Source organism: Anopheles coluzzii, chromosome 2 (assembly GCF_943734685.1).
Source record: "Anopheles coluzzii chromosome 2, AcolN3, whole genome shotgun sequence".
Classification (NCBI taxonomy): domain Eukaryota; kingdom Metazoa; phylum Arthropoda; class Insecta; order Diptera; family Culicidae; genus Anopheles; species Anopheles coluzzii.
Genome location: NC_064670.1, coordinates 11,553,637 through 11,565,825, shown reverse-complemented (window position 1 = coordinate 11,565,825; position 12,189 = coordinate 11,553,637). Strand labels below are relative to the sequence as shown.

Below are 12,189 nucleotides of genomic sequence, written 5' to 3'. Positions count from 1 at the left end.
ATATTTTAGTGTTATCGCTTGATAACGATCATGTTCATAAAAAAAGGCAAAATTATCTACAGTATGTAGAAATCAAATTCCATTTCTAGAACGCTTCCTCATTTCGGGCTTTTTGATTCGAAATCATTGTTTGTCGATTTCGAACATCGAGCCGTCTGCGTCTATACCCCGGTTGGCGAGTTGATTTCTTGGCCATATTTATCAAAACAAAAGAGTGTGTTTGCGGTGGGTGCATGTGAGAAAAACAGGTGAAATTTATCCGCCTCGCTGACTGAAACCATTAATCTAGGACGGTACTGTGACCTACCAGAACATGAGTGGGACTGTATTCTAATGTTTTGTTTGGTTATCCTTTCAGAACAATGAATTTTCTGCGGCAAACATTCAATCTGACAAAGTCTATCGCCGGCGAAGGTAAGTGATAGCGAATAAGCATTGGCGGCGCATGGAAGATTGTGTAACAATAGACCTACCGGCACCTTGCTATTATATCTACGTTCCGCATGTGTGTATTCGATGCCGGATGCTGCGAATATGTCAGACATAATGAATTTATTGATGATAGCGAACGCGAGTGATAATAATGTCAATGATTTCTCCATGTGCAAACAATTGTTTCCGGTGTGATCACCATTGAGGAAATGGTTGCAAGGTATCGACCTCGTAGATCATGAATCTCAATCGATACATCGTAGATTAGTGAAACTATTCGGTATTGCTGGTACAGCATTTTCTAATTCTAATGGCAATGGTTGATACGGTATACCATCTTCCGCAGTGATTATTTGCTGCTTGCGCAATGTGAAGTGAAGTTGTTAGCGTTGCAAGATAATTAAGCAAGTCAGTGTATTTCTTCATGTATTTAATTTCGCTTAACTATTAGTCAAATTCCGCGTTTAAAACAAAAGCTAAGCCCGTAGCAAATGATTGTAGTTCTTTTCCGAAAGCAAACATGTCATCCACGCGATCGTAAAATGTGCGCGCTGCAACTGACAGCTTCTTGAATGTCAGTGCAGGAAGTAAAAAAAAGCAAAACCGTAAAATACCCAGGCGCTACAAACGGCAAGCCCAAAACAGCGAAAGCAATAACGAAACATCTTCGCTAAAATATTGTATGTTTTGGAAGGTAAATTGAAGTACTCCGACCTGTTTTGGTTTAAGTACTGCAAAGTTGTTCATTTTACCTTTCGAAAACAACAAAACACGTTCAAACGGTTTCCAAAATAGACCTTATTAACGTCTTGTTAATAGCTCGTTGTCGAATGGTGGAACCAGCTGTCACCTGGGCGCGATCGAAACCGTTTTGAAGTACGGAAAGAAAGTGTCTGTCCGAAAGCACAAAACAAGAAGAGGCTCATATTTTTGCCGTCCTTCTGCTGTGTGGTGAGATACATGGAGACGGAAGTTTATCGCGAAACGGTCGACTGTACGTAACGAGCGTGAATCTCCCGTGTGCGTGGTGAACGTAAAATGGTGCTTTGGCTGCACTTGAATGTGGCGTGGTTCTGTTCTACTGTGTGACCGTGCAGTTGCATCAACGCATCCTCACCTAAGCCCTAGCGGGCGCGCGCGTGTGTGCGTGTGTGTGCAGAAGAGTTGTTGTTGCTGTGCAGTGTGTGCGCCCTAGATGATGTTCAAGGTTTGCACACAAGGTTTTCCGTTTCTGGGAAAAGCATAGCCCGTGGTGCTGGTTGAAAAATGCGTCTGTGGTGATGGGTGGTGTGCCTGCGGTTTCTGCAACCACACCGCTATACGCACCAACAGCACGAGAAGCAGGAAGAGTGTATGCGTTGTATGCGTTGTGTTGCGAGTAGTGTAAATCCGTGCGGCGTGTCTTGCCACTTGAACAGTTCCGAATAAGCAGCCACAAATGTGTTTGTTTTCCAACGTGAATGTTCCCTGATGGCACCGTACAACCCTGTGAAGATGTGCTTCTGAAGCAACTCCGTATCGTGCCGTCTTGCGTAAAGTGTGTCTCGGGTCATGTTCGTGTGTGTATGTGTCTAGGGCTGGCAATCCCTTTTTATTGGGAATACACACAACCGGATCCGATTCGTGAATGTCACCGACGTTGCTTTGTTTTCCCTCTAAACACCATCCGGGTGTGCATTTCTGTCTAACTCTCTGTCTCTCTCTCTTTGTGTCTCTCTCCCGCGTGAGTGTGCGTGAAGGTAGGATGGTTTCAGGCACCAAGGCAACGCGAGTCACCATAATCTTCATCGAACCGGCACCTTATCTTACCCCCAGCACCCCGCCACAAACGTACGAGATGGAGGGGAAAACGCATCAAATATCAATGACACTAGGCATGGGCAAAACGATTCTTTTCACCGAACGCGAACGAACTAGTTCGCTCACCAAAAAGAACCGAACGCGAACGACGATTCTTTCGTTCTTTGTTTCATGAGGTTTTTATTCACAAAGAACGCTCGTTATCTTTTTCATTTACCCACCATAGACGCATACTGTAGCCAAAGAAGTACTCATTCTGCGGTTGAAACCAATCATTTAAAAACATTAAACACTCGGCTGTCTGGTCTGTCCATCGCAAAACCGACCAAAAACTAGCATGTAAAAAACTAATACGAGCAAAAATGTCTCCTGCATATATTGTACCCCATGCCTTATACACACTTAAGGATTCTATTTAAAAAAAAAACTACTTAATTACAGGGTTTCCCACGATTTATTGGTTGGTTCCCACGATTTATTGGTGCGTTCCCACGATTTTTTGGTCATTTCCCATAATTTTTTGGTAGCAACCCACGATTTATTGGTCGGTTCCCAAATATTATTGGTCGGTTCCCAAATATTATTGGTCGTTTCCCAAATATTATTGGTCGGTATTATATTATATTATATTTGGGAACCGACCAATAATATTTGGGAAACGACCAATAATATTTGGGAACCGACCAATAATATTTGGGAACCGACCAATAAATCGTGGGTTGCTACCAAAAAATTATGGGAAATGACCAAAAAATCGTGGGAACGCACCAATAAATCGTGGGAACCAACCAATAAATCGTGGGAAACCCTGTATGGATCAACATGACGGGCTCGATCTATTGAATTGTATAGGTATAATTTCCATGCCAACAGAACACAGATCGAACACCCGTTCGAACGCGTTCGATGAATTCAGTTGTGTAGGTACGATTTACACACCAACAGAACACAGATCGAACACCAGTTCGAACGCGTTCGATGAATTCAGTTGTGTAGGTACGATTTACACACCAACAGAACACAGATCGAACACCAGTTCGAACGCGTTCGATGAATTCAGTTGTGTAGGTACGATTTATACACCAACAGAACACAGATCGAACACTAACGGATCAGATCGAACGCGTTCGATGAATTCAGTTGTGTAGGTACGCTTTACACATCAACAGAACACAGATCGAACACCAGTTCGAACGCGTTCGATGAATTCAGTCGTATAGATACGATTTCCACACCAACAGCACACGTATCGAACACTGCTGGACAAATTCGACGGCGTTCGAGGAATTGAGTTGTATGGGTATGATTTCAACACCAACAGGGTACATTTTGATCTCTGACGACCCGTTCGCACAGTGCGAGAAAGAGCGAGAAAGCAATATGATTTTGCACGTTTTATTACCACATTTATGTGTGCCGTCGAACACTGAACGGAACGTTCGAACGCGTTCGGTGTAGTCAGTTTCTTCCAAAAGTCCTGGTCGTTCTTTTTGTTAAGAACCTCGTTCGTTCGTGCACTTTACCGAACTGTTCGAACGGTGCGATTCTCGTTCATTTTACACATGCCTAAATGACACAGCACACCCAGTCGTACGGTACGAAGGAGGTAGCCTCTGCATAGTCTAAGGTGGTTCAACGCCATATTCAGTCTTGCTGTCGTGAATTTTAACGCATCACACCACAACCCGAAAGAAGGAACCTACCCGATAATTGCGATACACGAAGCAAAGAAACACGAAAACGTGTCGAAAGTTCGAAACATCGTCGACGCCGAGTGCATGCGTGCAACGGTGGGGGAGCGCAGTGGCTAAACTGTGCATTCAAACAGGTGTGCAAGTGTGCAAACCACCGAACACACCACCGATGCCAATGGTGAAAAAAGGAACCTGACGGCCAGACACTGAACCTGCAAGAATTGTCGCAATTCGTACTTGCCGGCCCTTCAGTATCGTTTAGTATCGTTCACCGCGGTGCTCCTCTCGGCCGTATTAATTATGATTGCTTTTTAGGGATCAATATTCGATGGGAAACAAGCGTCGATCCTATACCCCGGCACGCATTGTCGTATGCAGCGAAAAAGGAAAAGGAAAAGAGAAGCCCCCCCCCCCCCCCCACGGGAGCGCAAATCCTTTTAAGGACAGAAACATATGCGCCAGTTACAATTAAAGGGTTGCAAGCAGTCCCTCATCAAAAAAGCTCCTCCGCCTCCTTTTCGCTGCAATGTCCGATCCCGTTAGGCTCGCTGGCAGCGAACGCCAATGGACGAAGCAACAGAATACATTATTCCGACCGCTGATGCTGCGCAAACTGTCGCCCGGCGAAATGTTGCAAATTGCAAAAGGGTATCACGACGCGCTGCTGCTCTCCCACCTCCTCCCCCTTTAACCGTCCTTCATCGGTAGGAACTGCAAAATCAGCATGTAATGCGAAATGAGGCCAACGCACACACACACACACACCTGCGGGGGGAATCGAATATCGGCAAGACATCTGCGCAGAGAAGTCACAGGAGGAGTAGCAGTAGTAGAAAGGAAGAGAGAAAGTGCCCCAGCGGGTTGGAGGGCGGTGCATAGCGTTGATGACGTTTCGGTTGCGCTTCCTTTTTCTTTTTTTTGGCATCTTGCGTTTTTTGTATTTGCATCTTGAAATAGAGATCACTTAAGTGACGTGATGGAGTGATCCTGTTTGCATCATGCTAAATCTACTTTTGATCATTTAATTACCTCCGCCACTAGTTGATAATGTAAATCACACTATTAGTGATTGGGTCATTTAGACATCCCCTTTTGTCATTGATGTGCGAGACGCGTTAGAACCAAATTCGGACTAGGAACGTAGAACAGAACTAAACGGAAAGGGTGCAATCAAATGGAGAAAGGTTATTGTTTGCCAAAGCACGTTCTTCTTTTGATGTTTTGATTCGGTTTGATCGTTTCTCGATCGTCGTGCCTGCAACCTGCCCTGGTGCACACGCAAAGGTTCGTCGGCCCGCTGCGCGCTACCAGAAGGAATTGCAGAGGGAATGATGTCCTCTTTGATTCATTCTCCTTCTCTCTCTTTTTATCTCTTACTCTCTCTCCCTCTCTTGTATGATCAGCAAGCGAACGGTTGCGTTTTGTGCGCTTTTCAGCGTCCTCTGGGGTGGATATGCTGCGTTGCGTGTGAGAAGGCAGAGGTAGAAGGAGCGTTTGTTCGTCACAAATTGTTCGCAATCGAGCCAGTACGATGATCGTGCTTTTGGGGTAGGTTTTTTTTTTGGTTGCTTTCTTTCGTTTGTTCGGGGTTTGTTTTGTCGGGGGCCGCCCCCCCCCCCCCCCCCCCTCCCACCACTCCCTTTAGTGGGGTATACTTTGAAGAAGTTATTACCAACACCACACACACGCGCGCGCGCACATTTGTGTGGGACGGTCGTGTGCGAAGGAAATGGTGATGGGCCAAAGCTCGAAAGAAAGAGAGAGAGAGAGAGATAGGGAAAGGAGGAGAACACGGGCGCACAGATAGATGTGGTCACTGTTGCGGGTTGCAGATTGAGATCGCGAACGCCGGGTTGTTAGCTGAATGTTACCAGTTTTTTCCATCTCTCTCTATCCATCTCCCTCTCTCTGCTTTAGTTTCTTTTATTGCCTTCTTTTGTACTAAATTGTGGTTGCTTGCTTTCGTGATCAATGGAGCGCGAATTATGTACGCAAGTGTGTGTGGTTTGAAAGGCAGTGGAAAACATATAAAACAAATGAAACCACTTAACAAGCATGGTCAAGTTTATATTATACTCCACCATTCGCTTGCTCGTTGATATTGTAATTTTGTTTTAATAATTGAAGAATTTTTATTTTGGAAGAAACTTGGCGCTCGAGAGTTTGAAAATGGCTTTTATTTAGATGTATAGGCAAGATCTTAGGATACTTTTCTTTTTTTTGCTCCATTTTCGTGTTGTGCGAGCAGTGTACATGTTTTGTCCATTGATGCATGGCAGTAAACCAGCTGCACCGATGGATATTAGCTTCAATTAGCTTTTCTCGCCCAATAAGCATACATTGCACTAGTAATTGTCGGCAGTTAAAAGGGCTTTTTTCGCCTCATTCGCTTGATTACTTTTTTTAAAATACTTTTTCCCCACCGAAAGTCCTAACCCTCGCTCAAAACGAGAGCTGTCCACTTGTTGACATAAACGAGGCTTCCTAGAAGCACAGAACATACGCCTTGCACACTATGCTAGGTGGGCTTAATGGCCATGGGTAGTACATTTTGCTGTTTGCTGCAAGTTGCATCAAAAACGGGTCACATCTGTCGACAGCCCAAGCTCCGTTTATGCGACGACATTTTGGCGCACGATGATGTGTAGTAAAAGATCAGAACAGGAAGGACTGTTTTTTTTTTTTAAATTATCATTTGTTCAACCCCTCCCATTTTCCCCGCGTCGTGCTGTGTTGTGCACTGGAGCGGGGCACAAGTGAAGAACAGTGGAGACAACAAAAAAGTCGTTTCCAAAATGATAAGAAACTGGCGGTGGGAACGTTGAAACAGTAGAAAATGCCGATGCCGATGCCATCGGCGTGGGGTCTCGTTAACCCCTTAACCCTCAAAACCGCGTGTAAATGTGCCGTTGCTAAATTTCAACCCCCTTCCTTCCACCCAACCCTGCCCGAACCGCGCAACCCTATCTCCTCCAGAGCCCCTCCGCCGGGGTCGGTCCGTCTGCTGCGGCGAAGGGAACGAACGTGAGTGAATGTGCATCCGCTGTCGCCGCCGGACTCCGGTAACCGTTTCGCTTTTGGAACGAAACAAAAAGAAAAAAAAAAACAACGTTCGTTTTGGTCGACGGCGACGGGGGTCACACTGCGACACGCTCTGTGACAAGTGTCGAACCGGCTCGGCGTTTTGGTGTAGTAGTAGTAGTGGTGGTGGTGCTGACAAAACAAGGATGCAATCGAAACGACCGACAACGCCGAATACACTGTGCTGCCTGTGGCCTGTGTGAATCGATTCGAATCGAGAACTTTTCCCCCTCGTGGAGTGGGGCTACTCCCCTTCACCCCCCTTGAACGAACGAAAGATGGCAGGGTGCGAATGTGTGCAAATTTGTGCCTCCCATCTGACCGATTCGTAAGACGTAAATGCCTCTCTCCTTCCACCTGTGCATCTCGCGGTTGCTTTAGTCATTTTCTCTTTAGCCTCTTTCCCCCTCTCTCCCCCCGCCCCACTAGGAATAGGAAACTTGATCTTGGCTCTTCTTGGCTTCTCCCCGCCATCGTGTGTGTGTGTGTGTGTGTGTGTGGGATCCTTTTCCTCCGGGTTGTGGAAGATTGGCACTGGAAGTCGTCCCGAACGCGCGCGCACACAACAACACAAAAAGCCCATTTTGCTCTACACGGGCCAGGAGGGCAGTGAGCCGTCCCTCTGGTTTTTTTTTTTGTTATCTTGTCGCCCCACTTTGGGGACGATGGGGAACGACACAAAAACGCACACATTGATGCATGCATAAAAACACACACAGACACACACACACACACACACACTCATACAGTGATCGAGGGAGGTGGGAAGCAGTCATGAAAAGGGAAAAGAAGAGACCGCGCTGCTCATTAATGCATTTCGCCGCTTTTTACTCTTCTCTGGCGGAGCTGGGGCCACCGCCGACTCCAGTGGGAAACACCGTGTGCGACCTCTCGTGCGCGCATATGTGTACGTAAGCCGAGCGACCCACTAGTTCATCATATCGACAGTTGCCTGGAAGGGTTTCGCAAGTAGCGCCGGCCGGCCTGCTGCGGCGGTGAAGAAAACGGAGGTGTGTGCTCTGAATCGCACTCTGAAACGCCGAGAAATCGAACCGGTAAAAACGGCAAAGAAACACCGAGCAAGAGCTGATCAACCAACCTGCGTTCCTTCCTCCCTTGCCGTCCCCTCCCCGCGTCTATTCCGCGTACCGAAGGAGGAAGCGAATATGCTGTTGTACCCAGCAAGCATCAGCCTCTGGTGAGGCGGAAATGGTGGAGGGAGGAGCACACGTGAGTAGCTGGTGATGCCGCGCGAAGGAGCATCGGGGCAGAAATTTGCCAACGGGCAAAACATGAAGTCGAAAGAGAGGAACTCCCCGATCCCCTCTGGTCCGGTAGCAGCACACTGGATGCGTGTGTGTGTGTGTGTGTGTGCTTGGATCGATTTGAGTATGATGAAACAATGAAGAATGAATGAGAATGAGGAAGATGGCGCGAGAGAGAGAGAGGATCTGATCCGGTCGGGCAACAGCGCCATCGGGTGCAATCGCCACTAGCGGGATCACGCTCCCGGGGCAGCAGTTTTCCCTTCGCCGTCTGTCCATCGCTTACAGTTGCTGCTGCTGCTGCTGCTGCTGCTGCTACTTCTTGCCCGTATAAACCTGCCGAAAAGGAAGACAGAATAAAAGAGGAAAAGCATATAAATCAACCAACGCTGCTCGCGCCGCTCTCTCGGTGGAGTTTTGCTGCACGCGAAGGAGGGGGAAAGGAAAGCGATGGTGGTGATGGAGGTGGTGGACGCATTGCAAATGAACTCTGGAAGACCGCAAGAAACCCCAATCCCTCCTTCCCCAGCCCAATCCAGCCGGCAGTGCACAGCGGTGCGAACGTGCGAAAATGGAGTGAAGCGGAACAGCGCAACACACACACACACACACTGCGGGCATGAGCGGCAGCAGCAAAACCCCCCTTTCGGGAGCCACAACCACCGCCTCACCGACGACCACCTTCAGGTCCTGCTTCTCATCATCATCATGGCGTAGCGAGAGCGATCTTACCAAACCTCCCCGGAGGAGCATTGATCGAAATCAAACTGGAGCTACTGGAGAAGAAAAGAGAGAGAGACAGAGAGAGAGACAGAGAGAAAGAAAGAGAGAGGGTGCCCCGGCGGGAGATCTTGTTCTCGTACGGGTGCTCTTCGTCCGTCGCGAGTAAAGGTGAGGAACCGCTGGCACACCGCGAAATCATCACAAACCCACTCTTGTTGTTGCCGATGATCATTGGCCGATCAGTGTGCGTGCGTCCGGTCGATCGGGCATGGTCGGGTTGCGCGAGTGCTGCGCCCGCTTTCTTTCTAACGGAAGTGCAGCGTGTCTTGCAATTGGAGGAACAATGGGGGGTGGGGGTGGCAGCTAATTTTCATCTCCAATCGATGAGATGAGCTCTGCTGTTCAATGTAGTGCGTTTGATGCTGGTCTGGTCGGGGATACAGAAAAACAAATTTAGAAAAAAAACTGTGAATAAACATCATCAATTGCAACCACTTTTTAGAGGTTCGAAGCTTAATAACAGACACTTGAGCTGTGTGCACCAGGAACAGAAATGAATCGTATCAAGTGTCCAAAGTGGTTTTGTTGCAATTGTTGACCGTTTGCTTCTCTTCGGTTATGGTAGTGCCCTTTTCCCCTATTGTACCCTTGCTTCTCTTCCTTCCGGTTGTGCAGATAGCGTGAGCCTTCGTCTGTGTGATCATCTGTCTCTGTGTGTGTGATCGTAGTGAAGTGCTGAAACGATCGAGTCTTCCGCTCTCCCTCCTCCCCACACCGGTCCTGCTATGGTGTTACGAGTGAAGTGTCCAGTGCTCAATTACAACAGCAGCAAGTGAAGGTGATTTGCAAACAAGAGTGATTCGCTTCCGGCCTCTTCCACTAGCCCTTCCCCTACCCGGGGAACCGCTTAAGCACGAGGGCGGGCTCGGTTTGTGTGGCCAGAGACGTCAGCCTCTGACGGCTGTGGCCACATACAGCAAACGCATCTTTCCGGTTCGTCTCTGCGCGCGTGTGGGTGTGTGTGTGTGTGAGTGACGTCCAATCGAGTGCAGCCAGCGTGATGGGTTACGATCTGGCCCGCTTTCAGGGTGATGTCGACGAAGAACTGATCTGCCCCATATGCTCCGGCGTGCTGGAGGAACCGCTGCAGGTGAGTGTTCCGAAACTGATCGCGTTACCGTGTGTGTGTGTGTGCGGAATTGGGGATCAGCGACTACAAGGAAATGCTCTCCTATGGTGATGGTTGTTCCCACTGCCACAATGTATTATTATGTGCTGTGGGTTTTTTTTTAGTTTTACTCTGCCTGGGTGTGTGTTTCTATTGCATTCATCATCTTCGATGGCAAAACCGCCGGTGGTTTGTTGTTGCTTGCGGAAGAGAAAGTGAATGCAATTTTCGGTAATTTCCTAGCGTGTGGCGGTTGCTGTGGTGTTGTGGTCGTAGCCCGCCTTACACGATTGTTTGATCATCAGCAACGGGCATACACACTCATAGTCCGGATGCTTTTTAGGGTGAAACCCAACACTGTTGCCTTTAGCTTCGCGTTTATTGGGAAATTTGGCATACAATAGAAGCATACGTCTAGCAAAAGGGTATTGAAAGTAAATTAGTTTGTTATGTTGTTTTTTTTTCTTTGTAATATTTCCTTTTGAATTGATTCTTTCTCGTACGCTTTAAGCGTATGGCTTCACACTAGAGCTACAGTCATAATTAAAGTCAGATTTTATTTATCGTTTTATGTAAGGCTGATAAGAGTAGCATGTTGATTGAGATAAGAAAGAAGCAATAGCTTTTTGTGGTGATTAACCGCACAGCTGTACATCAGAAGCCTACCACACTACTGTTGTTTTTTATGGCTTACATTTCTTACTGGTTTTTTATCGTTAGCGATAAGCCCTTTTTCTAATAGTCGAACAAAGTCGTTCCGCAATTTTTCCAACAAGAATTATAAAATATTTGATGTGCGAAAAGCTTTGTGAGAGCTTTTTACCCGGCGCTACGATTCCTTAACAGTCCGCTACAGCGTGCACACCGGTATATTCGAATTAAAAATAAAGTCCTTGTACACTAATTATGTGTTTCTCTCTCCCCTTTCAGGCCGTTGCCTGCGAGCATGCATTTTGTCGCGGCTGCATCACCGAATGGCTGTCGCGGCAGCCGACCTGCCCGGTCGATCGCAACCCCATCACCAACAACAACCTGCGCGCCGTGCCGAGAATACTGCGGAATCTGCTCTCCCGGCTAAACATCACGTGCGAGAACGCGATGTACGGCTGCACGCTGGTGCTCAAGCTGGACACGCTGGCCGCCCACATCGAGGAGTGCGAGCACAATCCGAAGCGACCGCTGCCGTGCGAGAAGGGCTGCGGGTTCGTCATACCGAAGGACGAGTACAAGGACCACAACTGCTTCCGGGAGCTGCGGTCGCTCGTGCACAGCCAGCAGCAGAAGATGGGCGAGCTGAAGAACGAAATCAACGATCAAAATCTGGTGATAAACGAGCTGAAGCGGGAGCTGAACCTGGTGAAGGACTTTATGCGAGCGATGCGCGTCTCCAACCCTGCCATGCGTGCCATTGCGGATCAGATGGAGCGGGACGAGGTGATGCGATGGTGCAACGGGCTGGCAAGGGCCCGCGTGACACGCTGGGGCGGCATGATCTCCACCCCGGACGATGCACTGCAGGTAAATGGGCAGTGCCGCGTGTGCGGTACGAGATTTGCTTCTTGCTCTAAACGGTTTGGTTTTTTTGATTGTTTCATCTGCAGCTCATGATTAAGCGGGCGCTTTCGGAGTCCGGCTGCCCACCGCACATACTGGACGATCTGATGGAAAACTGCCACGAACGTCGGTGGCCCCGCGGTCTCAGCTCGCTCGAAACACGCCAAAACAATCGACGGATATACGAAAACTACATCTGCCGGAGAGTGCCGGGTAAATGTCTTCTATTGGAGAATTGACAGTCGCGTCCACGCAAAGGCAGCGTTACTGACGGGTGTGTTGGTTGGATTCATTTTTCATTTTAGGCAAACAGGCGGTGCTGGTCCTGCAGTGCGACAACACGCACATGAACGAGGACGTGATGGTGGAGCCGGGACTGGTGATGATATTTGCTCATGGCATCGAATAGTTAGCGGGCGGGGAGTCGACTAGCACCACCAGCTATTGAGGGCGTCTGCAAGATGCCCCCGAT

The 12,189-nt window shown here is 48.2% G+C and overlaps 2 protein-coding genes across 3 annotated transcripts in view; both read left to right on the top strand.

The window, feature by feature from the left end:
- Positions 1-167: 167 nt before the first annotated feature.
- LOC120948108 (40S ribosomal protein S12, mitochondrial) overlaps positions 168-12,189 on the top strand; it is a 29,443-nt gene continuing 17,421 nt past the window's right edge. Inside the window, exons 1-2 of the mRNA XM_040364102.2 lie at positions 168-293; positions 359-414. Coding sequence (XP_040220036.1) covers positions 363-414 — 52 coding nt within the window. The 5' untranslated portion in view covers positions 168-293; positions 359-362. The remainder of the gene's footprint in view (positions 294-358; positions 415-12,189) is intronic.
- LOC120948106 (E3 ubiquitin-protein ligase NRDP1) lies at positions 1,319-12,136 on the top strand. Of its 2 annotated transcripts, none has more exons than XM_040364101.2 (5): positions 1,319-1,426; positions 9,671-10,145; positions 11,094-11,681; positions 11,765-11,930; positions 12,023-12,136. In XM_040364101.2, the coding sequence occupies exons 2-5, from the start codon at positions 10,056-10,058 to the stop codon at positions 12,124-12,126; spliced, it is 948 nt and encodes a 315-aa protein (XP_040220035.1). In that variant the 5' UTR covers positions 1,319-1,426; positions 9,671-10,055; the 3' UTR covers positions 12,127-12,136. The 2 variants fall into 2 exon arrangements, with proteins under 2 accessions (XP_040220035.1, XP_040220034.1); XM_040364100.2 differs by having other exon boundaries at positions 1,356-1,639.